The 24388-nt window shown below is 33.3% G+C and overlaps 1 protein-coding gene across 2 annotated transcripts; it reads left to right on the top strand.

Annotated features, from left to right (window-relative positions):
• The first annotated feature begins 916 nt into the window (after positions 1-916).
• LOC144841915 (mediator of RNA polymerase II transcription subunit 14-like) lies at positions 917-23381 on the top strand. Of its 2 annotated transcripts, XM_078698210.1 has the most exons (40): positions 917-1005; positions 3061-3260; positions 3558-3584; positions 3963-4068; positions 4348-4442; positions 4856-4934; positions 5344-5473; positions 5965-6005; positions 6133-6220; positions 6576-6683; positions 6890-6933; positions 7225-7313; positions 7574-7721; positions 8122-8190; positions 8285-8327; positions 8692-8817; positions 9336-9414; positions 9636-9798; positions 10199-10409; positions 10515-10678; positions 11148-11224; positions 11565-11676; positions 12105-12153; positions 12632-12769; positions 13013-13098; positions 13589-13738; positions 14180-14254; positions 14525-14651; positions 14784-14851; positions 15618-15860; positions 16322-16421; positions 17227-17346; positions 17875-18069; positions 18252-18496; positions 19284-19407; positions 19627-19688; positions 20068-20175; positions 20618-20737; positions 21320-21494; positions 22559-23381. In XM_078698210.1, the coding sequence occupies exons 2-40, from the start codon at positions 3097-3099 to the stop codon at positions 22627-22629; spliced, it is 4419 nt and encodes a 1472-aa protein (XP_078554336.1). In that variant the 5' UTR covers positions 917-1005; positions 3061-3096; the 3' UTR covers positions 22630-23381. The 2 variants fall into 2 exon arrangements, with proteins under 2 accessions (XP_078554336.1, XP_078554337.1); XM_078698211.1 differs by lacking the exon at positions 917-1005 and having other exon boundaries at positions 2668-3260.
• Positions 23382-24388: the final 1007 nt, after the last annotated feature.

Below are 24388 nucleotides of genomic sequence, written 5' to 3'. Positions count from 1 at the left end.
TGTTATTTTTTATGGTTATTTGTATCCTATAATTGGTTTAGACCTACATTTCGTGCAATATGTAAAGACCTCGGACAATGAATTGTCTAAATACCTTTATTTTAACGTTGTTCATAGCAGTCAACTTTTACTGTTTTGTGATCGTTCCTCTGACAACTTTGCTTGTCTGTTTCATGTTTTCGTGATGACTTTTTCTTTCATTACATCTCTTTGAAATCTTTAAATATCATCCACTCTCGATTATTTTAAGATAATGATCTTTTAAGATCATATTTTGTGGAATTGCCACAATACAAAATAGTGTTTATTTATACATATATTAATTTAGTATAGTAATCGTAATTTTTGTAATCAGATTATTGATACAGTATGCACAGTGTTATGTAATGTAGGCCTACAACAAAACAAAAAAAACAAAGTTTTTTTAATGCAAATGGCATTGAATGTTTATAGGCACAGATCAGGCCTATTGTTTTGTTTAAATAATGATTGAAACAGGGACTAGAATATCATAAATAAATTTAATTTGTCAATAAATGTCACTGCACAAAATATCTATAACTTGTAACGCCTGTTGGTCCGGGTCGACTTATTTTTGTATTCCTGCTCTTAACCTAACAAATTAACGGAACACAAGTTGCATCTGCGTGTGCGTGGAAAACACATATTACGCAAATAACATTTGTAAGATTAATTTCAACACTTTTCTCAATCAAAATATAAACTACTAGCCTATATAACAACTGCCCACGAATTTCTTGGATGTTTTTTTTTAAATCAAGACATTTTAAGTAAAAACGCATTTAATAATTATCGAACGCGTTCAACGTAATGTGGAACGCGATCAACCAAACAGAACAAAAACATTAAATTCATGGAAATGTTACGGTTCGCATCGATGTCTTCCTTTCTGGGCCGTAATGTTGCATATGTTTACACAGATAACGGGAGGAGGAAAATATGGAAGATTCCTATCGAAGATCGAGCAGGCTTTCTGTTTAAAATGTAATTTTTCTTACGTTTTATTTTAAAATAAATTCTTTAAGTTGTTAAAAAACGTTTTAAAGTTATCCTAGTCTAGCTGGTATTGTGAAAATGCCCAAAAAGTAACGTAGGTTTTTAGGCCACCGTGACTTTTAGTAGCCTAGGCCTAGGCCTAGCTAGGTACCTGCAACTTATGGTGACACGCCCCTTTTTGATGTCGCCAAAAAAGTGTGACCTGATATTCAGATCGCGCTGAAGGTCCTTTTTTAAAAAAATCTTTAAAATTACTTCTGGTTGGATAATGATGACATTATTGGTACCAAAATGTCAACAGGGAGTTGTTCTACTGCTGGGAATTTTTTTTTCTTTTTTCTGATGTTTATTTCATGAGTTACAACGATTCGAAAATATACCTCATCAAAACACGTCTTTTTTTCATAAAAAGTGAGTTAGTCCATTATTTTCATGTTTCAGTCCATATACTACATGCTATTACGATTATTTTGACATAAGTTTTGTGTATATTGATAGATGTTACAATGGAATTTTTAGATGTTGAAATTTTGTATTTTTTCCACATGTTTACCTAGGCCTAGCATAGCATAGGATGTAGTGTTACGCAGGGCCGGGATGTATCTCCCTGGTTAAAGAATAGGCCTTTGACGGTCTATGTCGACTCCTTTGTATACATAATATTCACTCTAAATATGTTTTAAAAAGTAGGAAATAAAATAAAACAATGTTTGATTTATAACATTCAATTATGTTTTGGTACTAAAGTTGTTAGAATACAGCGATTTTAAAAGATTGCAAATAAATATTTTTTATTAATAACAATAACCCGTATGAATATTAGTACGCTAGGTTGTCAGTTTACAATGCGGCCAATCAGAGTGCGTGTTTTTACCCAAGCTGGTGTAGATTTGGGTGTGCAAGTATAGTATGTTTGTGAATATCAATTCGACTGAAAGACAATTTGTAATAATTGTCAGAGGGTAGGGAAAAAGTTGTTATAACGTAAATGGGTTTGGTTGTTGTTGAGAAGAGGTAGATTCATGTTTGGAAAAATAATAAATTTAAATAATAATTTTCAAACAATTTTTAAGAATATTGCACTTCATTGCCACACTTTTTTTTTCTTATGAATTGAAATGCCTATACTGATTTTTTATGAAAAAAAAACATTAAACAAATTATAAAAAATTACCATGTTGACGAATTTTAATTATTTTTGTGTTATTAAATTTCTATTTTTTTTCTTCATTTTTTGATGTATGACTCGATCTGTTTCAATAAGTTTGAATTTTCATGTTAGGTACCTAGCCTAGCCCTAGCTAGGAGGAGGCTAGGCCTAGGCGGGCCTAGCTAGGCTAATAAATAATAGCTTGCTAAAATTAGGCTAGGCCGCCCTAGACGTGGGCTAGCTAGTAGTAGGTCCCGGCCTAGCTAGGCTATAGGCTAACTAAGCCATGTGAATCCGGAACGATTCGGTTCACTTTCATTTTTTTAGACCAAACAAACCAATTTACCTAGCCTAATTATAAACATTAATTTACTCATCTAGGTAGTAGCCTATATAGCTAGGTTAGGCCTAGCTATGAAGGGCTAGTAAGTACTAGCCTAGGCTAGGCCTAGTAACAGAAGTCTATATTATAATTTTGTGTACTTCTTATCAAGGTGTCTGAACTAAACAATCATATGTATTTAAATGTATTTTTTTCTGATACCGTTGGTATTAAACTGTTTCGTTTGTGTATTGCAAGTTCAGCGTAGAAACGAAATCTAGTAGAAACGACCTGGATGCTGGTATACCTCTATTCTCTACCTAAAAAAAATCAATTGGTGGAATTTGCACACCTAGCGGGAGGATGAGTCAAAATAACAAGAAACTAACCAAAATCAAAATATTATCGAAAGAGAGGGGAGGTGCCTGATATTTCAATTTACAAACATACTAGTACATGGTAGTAAGTCTGAGATATCATTCAAGACTTGGACTAAGACTTGGAGATTGTTCAAGAAACTGTCCACATCACCATCCACACCAATTAAAACATTTATGTATTTTTTCCATAGCTAACCTTGTTTGAAATCTAACCGTGTTAGACAGTCATGGCCCCCATTGAAAGCAACCAATCAGAGATGGCCGTCATGGCAATGGGCGCTATAGGTGGATTCCCACAACATCCTGCTGCGGGACAAAATGTATCTTTAGCTTTTTTATTGGATAGCTTGATACAACGAACATATCATGATCTTGTAGTGCTCTCAGAATTGTAAGTTTGTACATGATGCTTGTATGTGTATATTCAAAATAAGAAATTGTTCAGCCTTTACCAGTGATATAGAATATCATGATTTTTAGATTTGACTTATTTTTGATTTACTTTTAATTTTCAAAATTCAATTACAAACACAAAGTTTGTGCTGAACACATACTGTAATACTGTAGATGAAAAATAATAGTAAGACACATATTAATAGCAGTTTTGTGTTTTTAGATATAGATTATTACATATACCTAGTATGTACTACAATGTTAACATTTTTAATTGTTTGCTTTTCTCGTATAGACTACCACGAAAAATGGACATGGAAAAGTAAGTAGTAGAACTCTCTGTGGACCCAACAAAGTGTCTCCCCGCACCCAATAGGGGTAATTTAACACGGTGGTAAATAATTTTCCGTAGAAGTGAATTGTCCCTGAATAGGGGTTTAGCTATAGTGTACTATTACTGTAAACATATTGCCTCTCTTTCATTTAATGGGAAAGTGTTCTCTTAGTGTAGGGGTGTTGATTAGTGTTGTCCACAGATTTTCCTATACTCTAATGTACTGTGATTTACATATATATATATTATGCTGAATAATAATAATAAATTATCATTAATAAATATATTGTAAACATTTAAATAATTGCAACATTGTATATTTGCTTCACAACATTTGTGTTTTGTACATTTTCATTTGTGTCTTAGGAAAATTGAGATTGTAAAGTTTGCCAGTAAAACACGGCAGTCATTTATTAGGCTTCTGGCTCTGGTGAAGTGGGCAAGCAGTGCTGCTAAAGTAGACAAATGTGCAGTAAGTATATCAAAAATGTTAAGTAGTAATAAATACAACATTATTCATAGTAGATCAAAGTCTAGTTTATAAAAAATAAGTACTTCGTTTACCACAATTATTACGGTTATGAATGTTATCATTTATCCAAGTAGAATATAAGATTACAAATTATTCAAATAATAAGAACATAATACTTATTGGTTTCCTTGATCAATAATTGTACACTACATTTGCTGATGCCCCACAGTAGGATTATACCTGTATTTAAAAGAATTAACATACAGTTGTTTATAACAGGCTATTTCAGCTTTTCTGGACCATCAGGGACTTCTACTAGTAGACACAGCAGACATGCTTGCCCGTATGGCTAGAGAAAACCTTGTACATGCCAGGTATGTACTCTTCTATTCCTAAGCTCGAGTGCTTAGTCTAACTGTCATCAATATTTTTATTGTATAAGTCTCTAAATATAGATGTAGTGGAGCTGTAGCTTGGTGATTAATGTTCTTGCCTTCCAATCCCAAGGTCTAGGGTTCTATCCTGATCTAGTACCAGGGTTGTAACTCACGACTCTTTCAACTCAACTCCCTAAGCCTCAAATGAGACTTAGTTTATAATAAGCACAATACATTATAAAATAATTTATCCATCCTCTAATTAGTGAGATGCTCACTGTTGGATGTGTATACCTTTTAGAGATACTGTTCCTATAAGTCTTCAATACTATTAAAATTATTTAATTTGCTGTTTACTGAGATTTAAAATAAAACTGATATTTATTATTTTGTATGGTTGAATTCAATAGATTGCCAAATTTCTCAATACCCTGTGCTGTTGATGTGTTGACCACTGGCAGATATAGAAGGCTACCTACATGTATTAAGGTATTTTTTATAGAATAAAGTTATAATATAATGTTTTAATCGAGTGGCCAAGCAGTTAGGCCAGTCAAGGCTTTGCTCCACAATAATAGTTCTGGTGGTAGAACTGGAGTTACAGTATACATTACTGTATAGCACCAGTCCATCTTTCAGAGGAGTAGGGATTACCCTGTTGTGTACTAGTCCATTTCAGCTTGAATTAACGTTATTTGATGGTTTCTTGATACAAATGAACTCTTAGGGGAATTAAAAGTAATGCGCATGCTATTTCTGTTAGTTGCGAAAAATCTAGATGATTTTTCAACCCTTTTCAAAGTGCATTTTTTTTTTGTTAATCCAAGCGAAACTCCTTAAGGGTTGAAACAATGTTTAAAATTAATTTTTATAAAATGATTACACTGTATTTTATTAGGACCGTATTATACCAGCGGACCCAATAACTGCCTCAGAAAAAACTTCAGTTTTGTTGAGGTTGAACCAGATCATTCAACATAGACTGGTTACATCTGAGATGCCAAGTCAACTCTCAAATCTGTCTATAGGTAGGTACAGGATTGTCCATGGTTTTCATCAATGTTTTTATTTAAGTCAAAATAAGTGCTTAAGTGAAAAACTGAGATTTTATTTCAAATCAACCAACTTTTAATCTAAATCATTTAATTTAATATGAACAAAATATTTGCTCAGGTTGTTTTGAAAACTGACTTTAACAAAGTTAACATTGACTTTATAACAGCAGTTGTTGGTACATTTGAGAAACTGCGTAAAGACTGCTACTCGCTAGGACGATAACGATCGATGATAAACATACATTTTTCTTACATAAAACAAAATAAATTCTTTTCATTCTAAGACTATATCCATTTATGCTGTCTTTGATATAAATAATATATATATAATATTATTTTAAATCCAATCAAATGATGTCATGTATGTTTATCCATTTATCGTCGATGTGAATGGGCTTTCATATACAGCTTTGTTCTGTTTTATCCAGTGTTTAAATAATTGAATTTCTTCTTTTTTTATATAGTTGACGGCACAGTTAAGTTCCATGTTCCCCAGGAGTTTGAAGTAAGAACACTTATATTAGAAAACATTTTTTTAATTTTGTTATTGAAGTAGTATGTTAATAAGTTTATGAAAACACAAAATCATTCATAGTGTCTGTTGTAGTGTAATTATTTGCTTTTCGTTGTAGGCAACCCTAACATTAATGGGAGATGACCAGAGTATACCCTGGAGGCTGCTTCATGTGGACATTTTAGTCAAAGACCCAGATACAGGAGGTATGTGCCTACCCCTCAACATTTTGCTAAAATAATGTTTACAATTTTTGTATATGCCATTTAATGTCACATAATAGTTATTCACTTTAACCAAAATTTTGATTGAAAACATTATATACTGTATTTACCTGAAAATCTGTAATTTAAAAAAAATTTTTTTTTCTTTTTTTTAAAGTTAGTGAAGTCATTTTTTCCCTTTTTTTTCTCTATGAAAGTAAATAAATATAGTACAAATGGCCTATTCAAAGGTTTTTTAAATCTTAATTTTTCATGTTTTTGGAAGACAATACATCTTTAATTTATTCTAGAATTTACTGTGTTTATGATACAATGCGATTGTTGTTGTTAACTTTAGATGGCAAAGCCTTGGTACATAACATGCAGGTTCACTATCTACATCAATTGGTCCAATCAAGACTATTCACAGAGGAAAAACCACTTGCCGACATGTATATCTTACTCCGTATCCTTTTTGCTTCAAGTATGATTAGAATACTTCATAAAGCGAGGCCAAACCCTAGAGGGTGTTACATTTTTTACAAAATACATCCAAACATAAAAAAAATCCCTCAAAATTGTTTGGGAAGGTGTTTCCATAATTGTAATAAAGGTATTAATGACAGGGAAAGGTAGATTTTGAAAGTTTAAATTCCTTATATAAATGATCAGATAGCTTCTGTCAATCTTTACAGCTAGAGGTTCTTAATTCACAGGTGAGTGTACTCATTTGCATAATTATTTTTGCTAGCAACAGAAATAAGTGGCATTTGTTATTTTAATATTTTATTTAATTTTTGTTATAAGATATCAGACTTTGTAACCGACAAACTTTGGAAATAAAATTATTTTGGTATTTGCATATTAAAAATGGGATAAGAAGAAGTTTAATTTAAGAAAGACAAAAATATAAAGGGCAGAGCACCTAAATAGTAAAAATATATTGGTTTTTATTTATTTATTTAAAGTTGTAATTTAGATTTACGTTTCACCTTGTTGTTTGTTAGGCTCATCGTTTGATACGTGAGAGGTGGGGAGAGCACATCACAACCACTAGTTACATCGCAGCACAGAATCTCACACTGGCCTATTGGAGGTAGGTATACAATTTTATTATTTTTATTAATGATTAATGAATATATGATAAGGCTTGTTTATATGCATACATTAGTGATTTTCTGAAAAATGTGATTCGGAAATTAATAATTATTCATAACATGAAAAATAAGTACTCTTTTATGATCGTTAAATATTACGTACTATTGGACTCCATGTGACCCACAATTGTCCAATTCATTGAGGTTTTGTATAACTCAATATGTGATATATAACTCAGTATGTGATATTTTTTTACAGAGCACAAAACTGCTCCCTAGATAAGTCCAAAAATCAGCTGTATTCAGTTACCATATGTGTTGATAAAGACTCGTCACAGCCACTGGACGTTAAGCACACACCACCTTTGACCTCATCAGAAGCTGCAATAGTCAACAAGGCAATCAAGGTAAACCATAGAATATTCATTGCTCTATAAGTTTTAATATACCTTAGAATTATATGGTATTATGGTGACCACATTGCCTTAAAAGACGACACCCGATTAACAGAAATCGTTATCTGAGAAAACACACTAGGATGGCCTTACACGCCAAGGTCGTCTTACATGCCAGGTTGAGCTTATACACTTGGGTGTGCTTACACCCCTTAATGGGCTTGCACCCCTTGGTGGTCTTACATGCTAAGGTGGGCTTATACACCTAGGTTTGCTTACACCCCATAATGGCCTTACACACGAGTGTGCATGTGAGGATGGCATATATCCCAGGTAGGCTTATTGTGAGGGCTCAAGCTCACAGGTGACTTATATCATTTATCAAAATCTTTTTATTCTGTTATGTTTTCAGAGTGAGTTGCTGTCTATTGAAAGGCTTCTAGTTGAATCCATTCTTATCCGGTCAAAGGCTAAATTGAAGGTAAATAAAATTTATATGACATTATATGCTTCTATTCACTGCTACAAACAAACAAAAAGTGTTTCTTTTGTATCTGTTATGTTTCTTTTTGTAGGAATTGCAACTTGATCTAAAGAAAGCCAACATCTCATCTAAAGGTAATCACATAGTGTTTTTAAACCTGGTAAAATCATTCCTGCATTTAAATAAGGTTCTTGTTTACAAAATATAATTCAGAATTGATGACACCATTGAATGAGATGAAGCAATTGAAATACTTTTATCAGTCACTTACCCATATGTAGTTAACACGTTTGCCTTCCAATCCCAAGTTGTAACTCACCACTCCCTCGATTGAGACTTTGTTTATAAGCACGATAAATGATAAAATAGTCTATACATCCTCTAATTGGCGACTTGTTGGATGTGTAAGAAATAAACAAAATTAACAATTTTGTACAAATAAAAAGACCTTGTCACAATTTTTATTTTCTGTATAATTTGTATTATTTCTTCTAACAGCTATAATCCAGGGTAATCCACCTGTGTTGAGTATTGCAATTCTAGAACCCTGCAGTCAAGCAGAACACTTGACCATCTCGGTGGACATGCAGACCGGTCTATTCCAGCCACATGTTGCCCACGCTGGTACGTAATCATTCTTTTATGACTATAAATTTCTGTCAACTCTAAAAACCCAAATAATATTGTTGAAAACCAAATCTTTTTGGAAAAACCTAGAGTTTCTGGTTTTTAGAGAATTGCCTGTAGGAAAAAAATCAAATTTTTATTGATTCATGTTCAATAGAAAGTAGTGTATTGTGGATAATTTTCAGCCTCAGTTCTGTTTATTTTCCAATTATTTGAGTCATTATCATTTCGTCGTCATCGTCAAAGCAAACTCTGATCAGAGCGTGGCTTCTCTAACAGTATTCTGAAACCATCTCCTGTCTTCTGACATCCTACTTGCTTGCTCCATAGAGCCAAACACATCTGTTATAGTCTTTTCCCATTTGCATCTTGGTCTTCCTCTTCTTCTCTTTCCTGGAATATAAGCCTCCAACACTCTCTTCTCCATTCCACCTTGAATTGGTTCCATCATTATCATTTAGTCAATTGTATTTTTGTCAAAATTCATTTTTTATGGAAATACATTGTTTTTTCAGGTGCTGCTCTTCTTGAAGAAATTGAAGAATGTCTGAACTCTGACCCTACTAAACTCTACCAGTATATAATACGTCTAAAGTAGGTTTACTATAAAGTTTTTGTGAATTTTACAAAAAATTGGTGTTTTGCATGAGTTAATGTTGAGTATACTCGATATATACTCCTGCCATATTAGGAGTTGTTGGAATCATTGCTTATTTCATAGAATCGAAAATGTTATAACACCCCCTATTTTCATGGAACACAAGACAGAACTATGGCATTGAATGTGTTAAACAATTACTTTTAATTTAACATAGATTTACCATTTGTATTGAACATTGCAAACGTGCAGTTCAGCTTCAGCCAGTTATCTGCCTTGAGCGACTCCCTCTAGTGTCCATCTCAGCTGATCATCCGTTAAACAAAGTCTCTCAAAATCGTTTGTATCTCAAGTTGACAAGGCATAACAATTACTATGTGGTAAAGTTATAATATAGTATTTTTAAATGTTTATTTTATATTAACAAATAGTGTAAAATAATTCTAACTTAACAGAACAAGTTCTGTAAAATAATTCTAACTTAACAGAACAAATACTGTAAAATAATTCTAACTTAACAGAACATATACTGTAAAATACTTCTAATAGAACAAATACTGTAAAATACTTCTAATAGAACAAATACTGTAAAATAATTGTAACTTAACAGAACAAATACTGTAAAATACTTCTAATAGAACAAATACTGTAAAATACTTCTAATAGAACAAATACTGTAAAATGATTGTAACTTAACAGAACAAATACTGTAAAATAATTCTGACAGAACAAATACTGTACTATAATTCTACCTTTTGTATTGTACTTGTGTCTGTATAGGTTGTTGAATTCATCACAGAACAAGGTGGAGAATTTGAAACACAGATCAAGTACTACCTTCTGCGAGTACGACCTTCAACCTTTTATGACCAAATACCCCATGATGCTCAGCAGTCCGATCCTGATACAGCCAAAAGTTTCTTAGCCCCATTGTCTATCTTTCCTATCGAGCCAGAAAGTTTGGTTTATGGTCCAGATACAGAATTTCAAGGTCAGCTAACAAACTTAATAAAAATATTATAATGTAAGCACCAATGGTGCTACTTGTATGTAACTAAACTTAATACAAGTACAATATACAATTCTTTTCTTGCAGGACATTTGGCACCTAATAAAAGGAAGCATGCTCTGGCAGGTTACCAACATGTTTCATTTGTCAAAAAGCGCCGATTTGATCATGTACATTACTTTCAAGATCGTCTATCACACATTACCTCACTCTGTGACATGCGTATTCCGTACGTTCAATTGCTAGAAGAGGTATGTTATGTGAAATTATAATCCCAACATTCCAAAATTTCGTTATTCTTAAAATCTTGTGTAATAGTGAAACTGGTGTTTTTCAAAATATAGCTCATATTGATCTGAAGACAATTAATATATCCCTAATCAATATTTTAATTATATAATATGTGTGCAGCAGCCATGAGACTAGCAAACACTACAAATCCAAGCAGAGCAGGAGTCTGGCTACATGTGGCCTCTAGAAATAGACAATTGCTGAGCAATGGTTGGAAATATACGATCCCAACTAATCAGATGGCCTAAAATGGAATACTGTATGCAGTATATTACCCAGAGGCGTGGTGGTTGTTTGGGGATGTGTGAAAATTGTAAATGTAAATCTACCAAGAACATATTTCTTTTCTGTATTTTAAACCTGTGATGACAATCATGATGGTGGTGACAATTTTTATTTATGAATATATTTTATTTCATTGTATTTTAGCTGAGTAAAAACAACATATCAAATCAAGGTGTACAGGTGGAAGGGGAGGGAGTTGGACTGGTTGTCAAATTAACTAGGTAGTATATATATAAAATACATTTACTTTAATGTTTGACAATAGCCACACTATGAAGCTGTTCAGGTGTACAGTATTAATGGTGGTGTCTTAGCTAACAGTTGTACAATAATTTGGTTGGTTATTAAGTGATCAAAGCTGTCATTGTTATTCGATCATATTGATACTATCTTCACTATTAATGATACTGTCATTAAATTTCATAAAATGCTTACAAGGTAATCTGTGTTTTGATTGTTTCCACCATGACCCAAATTTATTATTTTTTACCAATTTTAAATTAACAATATGATCTACAATTGATTAAATCTAATATTCCTTGTTTTTGTTGTCTTTTTTAGTGCACCACCATTTGAAGGGCCATGTACACATGCAGCAGAGGAACTTGCTAAGAATTTAGTCAGCTGTTCATTCCGACTTCAGCTTTCAAGCAGCATGAGATGGCAAGTGCAGGTCGGTCAATTGATTATCTATTTGCTTTATACTTTGGTGTAAGACCGTTCTAGAACCCCATCCAAGACAATGATCCCTGAAAGACCAATCTTGTACTCTTTCCAAATAGTGTAACAAGTTTTTTAGCATGCACATGTATGTACATTAATAGCTTTTCACCCAGACCGAATGACAAGGCAATGACAGGAAAATATCTTTCCCAATGATACAAGCAATATGGCACAGGCAGGTCTTGAAACAATGCCTGCCACATGTTAGTCCAATATCCATAACATTACACTGCATTCTCTCTAGTGATGGTAGGATAATGCGACATAATTGATCAACAGTAGAGCAGTATATTAATGCTGTATCACTTTTATATTATACCTATAGTTGCAAAGTTAATATTGTGCATTAGTTTTTGGATATTTTGTTTCTCTTTTTAGTTATGTTTTGCAAATTGTCCATTAAAAAGCACCAACCCAAAGGAGCAAGGTAAGAATACTGTGTATTAAAATATAATTAACTTTGGAATTATAACTGTTATTTAGTCTGACTTTTTTCATACTATTAAATTAAAATACTAGATATTTTAGGCTAGGCCAAATTACAAACTTGTTAAGTTTTTTTTAAAACATGCTGTAAGGGGCAACATGTTATGTTTTTAAAAATAAATTATTAATTAATTTAGGAATCATTAAAAAACTATTCATCTTGCAGTTACTGCAGTAACTAGATTTTTTAAAATGTTATGATTTTAGTTTTTTCAGTGTGTAAGTTTATAAGGCAGACATTGCATTAAACAGCTTGAAGAAGCTTGTTATAATTACATAAACTGATAAAAGAGTAAACAAAATGTAGTTACTGCACCAACTGCAGTATAATCATTTTTACATGGTCTCTTACTGTATTTGTGTTTTTGGTTTTCTCTACTTACATTTATGCTACCTATAACCTTTTGTTTTGTTTTTAGTTCCTATTCGTCATGTGACTCTTGCATATGAACACACATCAGGTGGTACATCCGTGATGTGGAGGCAGTTTTTACACGAGTGGTATGCTATTGTACGGCTGTACAAACCAGTACTTGAATTTGCTCCAGTCCTCAATGGTAATTGCAATTGTAAACAAACATATTACCGCCGTATACTGTTTTAAACTCTGTCTACACTATCAAACTAGTTTAACAAAAAAGTTGTGATATGATGTCATTATGTCCATATATAAGCACATCACATTTTGTTGTCACAGAAAGTTTGATAGTGTAGACAGCTTTACAGTACTGATTTGATTTGACTTATTTCTTAGTACAGTAGTAGCAATTATCTGAATTAACCAACTTATTTATTTCAAGAATTTGGAAATCAGCTAAATGTAGAAGTGAGGTCATTTTCATACAAGCGACTGACAATGTCTTACGGAAAGGACAAATCAAATACGGTTAGTTTTTTTGTTATCTATCACAGAAATAATGAATGTTTATGCAATGGTTCAAATAATTTCATGTGGTGAAAGATCACAGGTTATAACAAATATTCATTTTTAAACAAATGAAATTATTATTATTCCATTGCATGAATATAAAACATTCACTATTTCTTTTATAACACACCTACTTTTAGTGAGGGAATATGCCTAAACCATTTGACAATGCAGAGCTCCTATTATAGACGTTGTATACTACAGGTTAATCAAACATGACTAGCCTCTTGTCACTGTATAACCAAAATGAACCTGTAAGCGAATGCAGTATTCATGCACATATAACAATATTGTACTCTCGATGACATCATAAAGATTGCAATAGAACATTTATATAATATCATGTGACCTACAATCCTCCAACCAAATGACAAAATGAGGTCAAATGTTAAATAAAGGTTTAACAAACTCAATAAAATGCAAAACGTTTCATTGTTTTATTTTGTAGATTACCATCCGATGGGAGCCTGACCGGAAAGGTTTTACGCTGCCGTTGGGAACAGGAGGATCGGCTAAGGCTGCCAACTGTCATGTCCTCATATCGGAGCAACTCCGTCAGGAGTTCAACCAGCACCAAAACATTGCGCAACTTATGCAGGTAAGGATTATGATATTCTTTATTGACAAGCTGGATATTCTTAATAGAGAGATATAGATAAATCGGTTCTTGCCATTTAATTTTTTTTCTTTTTTTTTTTTTTTTGCATTTAAACATTTATTTACTTTCAATGTCATGGTAACAAAATAAAAGGTGATACATATTATGACAAAGTAACATTAAAAGAAGGCTTGATCCCGAAGAAGAAGGACTTGTGTTGGGCAAGCCTGAAACATAATGTATTGATTGATTTTATATCACAAGACATTCCTTATTTTGGAGTGGTATTAAATATTACTACAGTAATCATATAGCCAGATTTTTGTGTCACAAAACATGCTTATAAATAATGTGATAAAGAAAATAATTGCTCTTTTCATATGTCGACAGATTTCCATTCAACTTGTCAACTTAATCACCATAATTAATTTTCTCTCCCAGGTTTTGCAAGATACATACAGCCCTCTACAGGCAATATCTAAGCTACCAAAACGGCCTGAACTAGGCGCAATCATGGTAAGATATCTCTTCTTTTAGAAGAGTTAGATTGTCAAGTCAAATATAGTTTTTTAGAAAATTGTGCATTTTTGTCATAATCACTCAATACCCTATTCACACTGATGACTGACATGCACTACTGTTATATATCCATCAATTTTCTACATAAGTTTAAATAGTATAGTTTCTATCTCAGAAAAATGAATCACAACAAAATAATAATAAATGCATATATCAAAGTGAATTAACCATCCTTATTTGTGTGTTTTTTTATTTATTTTTTTTTAGCACCCTCATTATCCTCTGCAACAATTTACTGTGATACCCCAATCGTCAATGCATATTAGAATTGTGTATAGAAATATCTACTGCATAGATGTACAATGTCGAGGAAAGAATATGGTCGCTATCAGAGGTAAGTACAACCAACCACTCTGTGTATTACTCCTTCCAATATCTTGTTGCTTAGGATTGTCCACCTATAACTAATACACATTTTTATACTTGAGTATAAACCTTTCTCAAAACAATTATTTAATAATTTCAGATGGAGCTCATAGTTTATTTGACACAAGTAAAGTTGTTACAGGACTCAACCCGACTCATAGTCTTAAGGTATGGTTTTTATTTTTGATTTTAGTCTTTATTTAACACAATTCTACAGTAAATTTTTCATTAATTTCATTTCATAAACATTTATTTCTATTAATGGTGCATAGAAAATAACAATAACAAAAAATACAATTAATAGTGGATTTTAAAAGAAGAAAAAAGACAAACATAGATAAAATAAAATAAAATAAAAATATATAATATTAATAATGATATATAAATATAGTAAGCATGGTCATTTATAAGGAAACATCTAATTCATATACATTCATAAAAGGTACATATTTTTTTACGAAAGGAAAAAGGGATGGAGAGTTGGCAAATGTAATTGGTTCCCTAATAAAGGTCCAGATACATAAATAAAATGAGAAGAACTTGTTAATCTTACAAAAGGAATAATAAGAATAATTGAAATTTACAGTATTTGTCAAATTGTGACCATGGTTTAAAACAGTAAATAAAACAGTAACAGTAAATAAATTCATCATTGGAGAAGGAAGTTTGAAGACACATTTGAGGCTTAGCTCTATATCATAACCTAATCTTCTTTTATTATGCAGAATGTGTACATTCTGTAACTAATACAGGATTTGAACCACGGATCCTAGGGTTGGTAAGCAAGCATGCCAACCATTAAACCACAGTGCCTTGTTTTAAAAACCTATAAAAAAAATTGCTTCACTAGCCTTTCCAATCTAAGGACAAATTTCTATTTCTATTTTAAATAACTTGCCTTTCAAATTTATATTAAATGCATTTTCTTTTACAGGTCTTTCTTGACATGTTTGTTGACGACACCGTCCTGCATGCTAAGCGACGATCAATCACAGAAGATGACAACCCTCCGTCACCGGTTGCCATGGACACTATGGATCTGTTTCCACCCGCCCAGCAACCAACAGGGGCGAGCCCATTGCAACGTGCTGGGCAACACAACACATCTGGCTATATGCATGGAGTGGGTAATAGCCCTGCTCATCCAGCCTCCCCACATACCTCAGTTTTGCAACAAGTAAATTTCTGTTGTTTTTTTACTTAACATGAATAAAGAGCTTTGTTTTTGTTTTTTTATTACAATTCCACAAATTGTATGTGTAGTTGTGTTAAAAATACACTTTTCTATTTGTATTAATATATTATTCGCAATTGAGGAAATTCGTATTATTTGGTCCCCAGCGCCTACCACAAACGGCAGGGCTGAGATGGACCAGTATCACACTGGGTTAAACGCCCCTACGCTTCCTAAATATGCAATGGGTAAAAGTGCATGCGGCCCAGATGCGTACACTGAACCTCCAGTTTTAAATCTTTATCAAGGACTTATTCTATCCTATAGCCATGGAGAACCTTCAACTTGTGCGATTGTAAATACCCTTGAGTGCGCCGCATCTCCACTAACGCACTCTGACATTATTTGTATAATATCAAATTTAATGTTATCTTACGTAATCATATTACTATTCTCTTTGACAGCAATACAATTTACAGTCACCAGGTGTAGCTTGCCCACTGGCCTCACCGCCAAACATTGTACCATCACCATCAGGATCTAAGCTTGGAACACCATCACCTGGTAAGCATATCATTCATTGCTGAAACACAAGTTATTGTCCACTCTCTATTGCAGGAATGAGAAATCTCTGCGGATCTGCGGGTTTCCGCGTTTTTAAGTATTATTTTGAACCTCTCGATATTATTTCTTTCTAAATTTGAAGAGTTTTTTTTTTTGGAGGGGGCGGGGTGTTAAACACAGTCAAACGATCTGGATTTTTAAATTTAAATGAGATTTTTTTCTAGCAAACTATTGCCTTTGTTGGTGGTGCTATTTACTGTATATTGACACGGCAGTTGTTTTGTTTTCGTAGGTATTTTCATTAACCGCGAACTGTTCAAATATTTGTGTAATAAAACCGGCCGCGGGGTTAATATCTTTACGAATGCCTAATTTCCAGTCGGAGGACATGCGTTTCACATTTCTTCTTATTCATATCTCTCGATCTTAACGCAAACATTAGTTAATAAAATTTACATTACAAGATTACATCTTTTTTTTTTTCTCACTCTCATCCCTGCTCTTGATATACATTACCACCCTGCCTTTGGGACACCCCTTTTCAGTGGGAACACCTTTTCAGCTATTAAAGAGATACTTTCCTGTGAAACGAACAAGGAGCAAGTTATGATTTAAGGCACGACCAACTTCTATTCAGATTCTTCTATGGCCCTGATGGTGGCCTGTTAAATGTAAATACATTGCAATACATATTCATACAAAAAGCTGAAGAGAACAGTGAAAAGATGGACAAGTAACAGTTTAACTGATGATTCCACTGATGACTATGATGAATTAATAATTAATCTTATTATCTTGTTTATAGCATTTGCTGCAGGATCACCTGGTAATATGCATCATGCCCCTTCTCCAGGTTTTGTACCCGTACCATCACCAATGAGTGTCAACCTGCAGTCTCCTGCAGGAGTCCCATTTATGAGCCAAGGTAAGCAGTACATATCATTATTGATTTCTCTAAATATTCCCCACACTGTTGATAAACAGTAAAACCTCTCCCTCCATCCTTCCCTCCCTTTGACTGAAGAATGTTTATTTATTTATTCTACTGTGGACCAGTAGGAATTGATATGATAGGAAAGTGGTTTCCCCACTGTCTTCTACTGGGTACCAGTAGAAGTCTGTTCTCCCAGTGGGCAAACCACTTACCTTATACTTTTCAACATATCTTGTAAAGACAAATTATCCTCATTTGTTAAGACATTGCAAGTGATAGTGGAGCTGTAGCTTAGTGGTTAACATGCTTGTCTCAAGATCCATGATTCAATCCTGACCTAGTTCTCAGGACTACACTCCCTAAGGCTCAAATTACACTTTAAGCTTGATAGTGATACAGTAGTATTCCTGTAACTGACAAGCTTCACAATCATCATCCATCATCCAATACAAATATAAACACCATAGCCTTTAAATTATCATCAAATATTAACTTGATTGTAATTGTTGTTTCAAACAGTAGGCATGCATGAGAGTCATGGATCTCCATACACCAACATGAGTATTTCAATGCCTAGCCCACGTACCTGGCCTGCCTCACCGTCTGTACCTGGTCTATCACCCAGCATCAGGCATCAAAGCCCTGGGAGTGCTAATATACATTCCCCTGGTAATGCCATACAGCAACATGCCTCACAGCCACCGGCTATGATAGGTAAGTTAATAATATGCATTGTAACTTGTATTTTGTTCACATACTGCTGAGTATAAATTCAGATAGTTGAGAGTTTTGGAATATTTAGTGGACATTATTTTCATATTGAATTAAAATTAAACGTTCAATCAAATATTATGTGTTTTTTTCTCCCTTTTAATTCATACAAATGTTTTCTTTAGGATCAGTCCAGAGTCAACCATCACGCACCCTCCCACAACGTTCTTGGGCAGGCTCCATTCCCACAATTCTCTCCCATGATGCTTTGCACAAACTTTGTACACCTGCTACACCGGGTGGTCTATCAAGCACAACAGGTGCAGCACCATACCAATGCTGCCCCCTGGAACGCTTTTTGTCAGCTATCTACCTTAAGAAACATTTACTGAGAGTTCTTCATGCAACTGGACAAAATAAATTGGAATTGGTAAGTATTTTTTCATTAACTCTTTAAATATGTGATTGACACCTGGTATTATATTCAAAATTTGCACAACGCTTTAGTTTCAACATGAAACAAGATATTACATAAAATTAAAGTATTACTGCAAATTTCATGTTAAACTGTAAATTCTTAAATTCAAGTGAGAAATAGGAAACACTGGGTTTTTGTAAAGCGTGGTTCCCTAGGAAACAACCCATGGACGTATGCTCAACATACATAATTTTACTATTTACAAGCAAACAGTTTGGATAGATAGTCTGTCACTTCTGATTTGTCAAATTGCCTTTGTATGTCCTGCTGTTGCAGCCTAATGGGAACTAAGCTTTAAGCTCTGCCTACACTATCAAACTAGTTTGACAAAAACAAATGTGAATGTGCCCAAGTATGGTCATGATATGCCCAAATATAGTATTGATATGCCCAAATATAGTATTGATATGACTTAATGTACATATATGGGCACATCACATTTTGTTGTCACATAAAGTTTGATAGTGTAGGTCAAGCTTTCAGCTCTGTCTACACTATCAAACTAGTTTGACAAAAAAAAGTGTGATGTGCCCAAATATGGTAGTGATGTGCCCAAATATGGTAGTGCTGTGCCCAAATATCGTAGTGATATGCCCAAATATAGTAGTGATATGCCATCATCATGTCCACATATTTGCACTTTACATTTTGTTGGCACATAAAGTTTGATAGTGTAGACAGAGCTTTAGAGTTGACTGTATTATTTTGATAATTTACTTTTCGATTTGTTTTTCTCTAGTTACAAGTGCTCCCATCTACAGAACCAGGTGTTATTCAGTTCAAGTCAGATACTCTGCTATTTAGAGTGCTATTCAACCCGGCCGTCAACCTTACACTTCAGCTCCATGCAAAACCAGTACAAGGTAATGGACCACTGCAAATCACCCACATTATAATAATAATAATAAATAATTATCAATAATGATCAATATTCAATAATGATCAATAATCTATTCCGTAGCTTCTTATGGATGTTTGTGTCGCTCTTTCTACAACTAGTATCTGAAAGTAGTAGCAGTCCAGACTATTCATTGTACATTTGAATAGGAACATTCATCATTTTACAATAAATTATGTTTCAGATAATTCTGATCATTGGACCACAGAAGAGATGCATGTCCTTAGTAGATTCTTTGAAGTAAAGGTACAGTAAGACCCAATTATTATCAATATATTTTTGTTATTATATACCATTGTCAATCACTTATTGCCTACAAATTGAATTGAGTACAAAATTAAGCAATATATTTGTCTGTCAACCTCTGTTGTTACTTTAAAGTTTAATAGACTCACTGCAACCATGTAATACATTGTTCTACTCCATATTGAATATCATACTTACAACTTGTTCAAATTTACAGGGACAATCAGTGTGCATGCAACGTAAGAGTAATTTAATATAGACACAGAAAGGACTCTTACTATTCTTAATCCTTGACAAAATATTTGTAAACAATTCATGCCATACTGTGGGTTCAGGACATATTTGATTTTGAAAAATGTATTTTTTATTCTTTTTATAGGTTGCATGTCCACCATACAAAGTAACCACCCTGAATGCCTTCATGAGATTGATCAGCGCACCAACTCGTATTTTACATGATTTTATTCAGCTAATGAGATTGGAATTGGTAAGTGTTCAAGATTTACTTTCATCCAAGATGGTCTACATCCAGGGTTCTTAAAGGTAGACCATGTGCCTAATCCAGCTCACGAGTGCTTTACATATGGTCCTCGAAAAGTTGCTGCTAAAAAATTGTAAGGTTTAAAAAGGGGTTATGCTTATGTCAACGTAAAACAGGTTATGCCTACCTCTATCACTTGTGTCACGCGATTCAGAGTTTTTGCTTGCCTATTCAGGGCCCATTTGATTTTGAAAACTGCTTCTGTTTTTTTTAAAGGGTTTACAAGAAATCTCACTTTAAGAGATATACATGTGAGCGTGTGTGTGTGTTTTATGTTTACTTAAAATATCCCTTCCTATTCTCTTTTTTCTAATAAATTTATTCATTTAAATATAGTTTGTGCAACATACATATATTAATCCTAATTATTGTGATACTAATTTTTCAGGTTCCCGATAGAACTCTGAAATGGTCTCTACAGTTGTGCTTGACAATTCCACCAAACAATATAGCAGTGGCAGGGTTTGGTAGTCTTGCTGTGGTTGTCAGCAAAAAGATACTGATCTTTGTAAGTCAATGTACATTTACACCAAGGCGTAGCTGGAGGACAGGGTAGACAAGCACCATATTGTTGAGACAGGAGAGTTCTGCTTCAACAAGCAAAACAAAAATGCACCTCTTTTTAGCAGTTTAAAAAAACAGTTGGACCAAAAATGTGTACAATTTTTGTATGGGTCAACTTCTCGTTGAGAGAGATGAGAGAGAGATCCTCTGTTTTAAGCTCGGTCTACACTATCATATAATGTGACAAACAAATGTGATATGTCCATATAGGAACTACCATATTTGGGCATATCACTACCTTTTTTGTTAAACTAGTTTGATAGTGTAGACAGAGCTTTAAGGATCCCACAATTATTTGTTATGTCTGTCCCTACCCTGTATCACCCATTAAAGCTATCTTCCCCTGTGGTATCATATTTTGTTTGTTTTTAATACAGTAATACCAACAAATATTATTTAACTTTAATTCATTTCCAGCCATTTTTGCTTTCCAAATGGGAAGTGTTTCTGCTTTTATTAAATATTATAATTTCTACTTTCAATTATGTAATTCTTCTTTCAATTGCCCTTATTTGCTCATCTTCAGATCCAGCTAACCAGAAATGTCCCCAACCAAGAACCACAATCAATCATCATACCCATTGTCCACTACCCTAATAACTCCACACTACAGTTGGAGCAGCCGGCACTACAACATAATCCTACATCCGCACTCGTTTCAAATGTATTGAAACATTGGAGTGAATACAATATGAATAGCAGTAAGTATTCAATATTATTTTTATACCTTTTCCTCCATTTCTGTACAACCCCTATTAAGGGCCTTTCACACCTGTTCCGGCTCGGTTCCAGTCCGGCGAATCGAACGCCAATGTTTAGTTTTCACGCGGCTATGCGCCAATCGATATGAGCGGAGCTGCGTAAAACAATGTTGACGTTCAATTGGATCCATGCCGGAACAGGTGTGAAAGACTCTTTAACCTTTACCTATGCTTCTTTTGTTCAGTAACATTATTTAAAACAACATTTTACAAAATTACTAAGTGCTAAAATAAACATAAATTTCAAAATCAAAATAAATTTGGATATAAAGTGAGTTACTTGAAATTTGTTTTAATTTAAGAAATAACGATTTATTATCAATTAGTTTTGTTTAACAATCACTAGTAAACATTTTGTGTAACGTAAATATAGTCTGAAATGAACACAGTCCTAAAAGTCCTAAACTACATTAGGCCGCAACTCCCTAATTAGGCCTACTTTACAAATTCCGGGGTAGAGACTTCTTAAGGCTGTAGAGACCCACATACCCCAACATTCCAGTAAACACCTTTTTTTTTTATTTCCCAGCCACTCACAAACGTACTCACTAATCAAACAATTCTTCATCTATACGCACCATTCGCCTACTGTATCTCATAATAGCCTCTTCTCCCAGAAGTGTTTTGGGGTTTGCGCATGCCTAGTCCGAGTTTCCAAATACCCATTTTTCCAGCCGTAGTAAACTATAAGCCTCTGTGTGATACAGTTTCCTAATACTTCCACCCTCTTGAATATAACTGCCTAAAGGCGTGGCGCGAAAACATTTTTATATTTTGAATGTGTTTACTTATTTGGTGATCATTTTACTGTGAGACCAATTTACTGGTCCCAAGTTATATAATGAACTCATCTTTGAACTTTTACTTTTGTCTTTTTAATTGTTATCTTCATTTTTTTTCTGTATTTTTTTAAGAATATATGTTTAATTGAACTGAATTAAATTGAACTTTGAGGGAAAAATATGCAGTTTTAATTATTAAATTACTATGTACTACGTTTCTAGGTGAATGCACCATATTTCCAGCAATTCGAGACCTAATGGGAAGTCTAAATTTACCTGCTGGAAAAGTATGAACTGATATTAGACTGCGCTATCTCCTACTTGGATGATCAAATTAAGTTGCTATGTTTGATTTATGCATGATTGTTGGCATGAATGCCATCAATTAAGAATTCAGGAGCTGTATCATGTCCAGCAACAATCAACAACGTGCAGTATCACAGCTTCTGACATCAACTTTCATCCCATATGATATACTGTATAGTCTCTCCTGACACTATGCAGTACCTTCTTTTCTGCCAGTTGCTACAGCTTTCCAACTGGTAAACATGATAGCGTACACAAATCGGCAGGAATACAGGCAGAATTGCACCAGAGATTCAAAGAAAACTGTATATGTATGGGATGTTTTGTAGTCACGTAGACAATCTAGAATAACTAGATGCTGTTTTGCTTTGTTTACAAATATTAGGTCCAACTGTAAATAGAGAACATTCATTTGTTTATTGTGCTATCATCAATCATCACTACATCTTTAGTGAATGCTCCATGTACGGTTTTTTTTTACAGTTGTAATAGCAAGTGATAGCAAGCTTTCGTTTCAGGATTGTAGATGGAAGAATACAAATGTGTACGCATGCAAACTGAGCCCAGTATACAACGTTACGTTGCTTATTTGAATAGAGTACTTTACTCATGAAAATGGAATCATCATTCTTTTACAAGATATAGTGCTGCGTCATACTATTAAATAAAAAAAAACCATTGTAAATATATAAGTTCTTCTCGTAAATATTGTTGAAATAAATGAATAGTTGCATCATTATTTAATGTTATATTTTATTTGTTTTTATGTTATTTATGTAGATTTACACAACAGGAAAGAACATGAAATGAAATACATGAAATGGTGTATTTAGTTTCAGCAGTATTAAACAATTCTTGTAATTGGATGGAAAATGCTTCATATCATGTTTTTATTATATATATATATCATTGTATTACATTTGATTTCAATACATTATCTTTCTGTTTTTGTTTCATTTCACAATTCCATGTATTGTAAGAGGTGTTTCCTAGGTAAGTAAAAAATGGTTAATTTATATATAGGTCTAGGCCCTATACTATGGTTAAAACTGGAAAACCATAGAATTAAGGTTTTCTAGTACAGTGATAACATTATAACCTTCTTCTTTATTGTCATGTAACACAAAACAATGCATTGTGCTGCTAGGACTGAACGAAGTAGTACTGTATAAATTGATGGTACATTTTATTTATTTATTTGACCTACAAACCATATGTAAAATAAACAGGAAAATTGGTCAGATTGCTAAAATAATTATATCTTCAAGAGTCTGCAGTCCCATATTTATCTTCTTTCCTGTTCAACTACAGTATTTAAATTTAAAAAAAAACAAAATTAAAATAAAACATGAAATAGTGAATACAACAATTGTATATTATTTCTTTATTAAAAATGCGAAACTCATGTCGGAATAATGCAAATTATTATTAATTAGTGCACGCTAACACAGAGCCATATATATAAAGAGTTACGACATTGAAAATTAGAAGCCATTTTTGTGTCAAAGAATTCGCACGCTGAGGGCGCGCGCATCTCTTTTGTATAGCGTTTTCCTATAGTTCATGCATTATTTTTAGATTTTTTTGTCTATGAAATAACGCTTATATTCCGTTTTTATTTTAGTAATTAATTTTATTAATGGTATTAATTTGGTAACATATATATATTGTGTCTATAATAACAAAAGAATAAATGCTAGGGCTTACATGCAAGTCAGGATACATCAAAGCATGAACCAATACAAA

This window comes from Antedon bifida, chromosome 5, assembly GCF_963402885.1.
Source record: "Antedon bifida chromosome 5, ecAntBifi1.1, whole genome shotgun sequence".
NCBI classification, from domain to species: domain Eukaryota; kingdom Metazoa; phylum Echinodermata; class Crinoidea; order Comatulida; family Antedonidae; genus Antedon; species Antedon bifida.
This window is presented reverse-complemented; position numbering and strand designations above follow the sequence as displayed.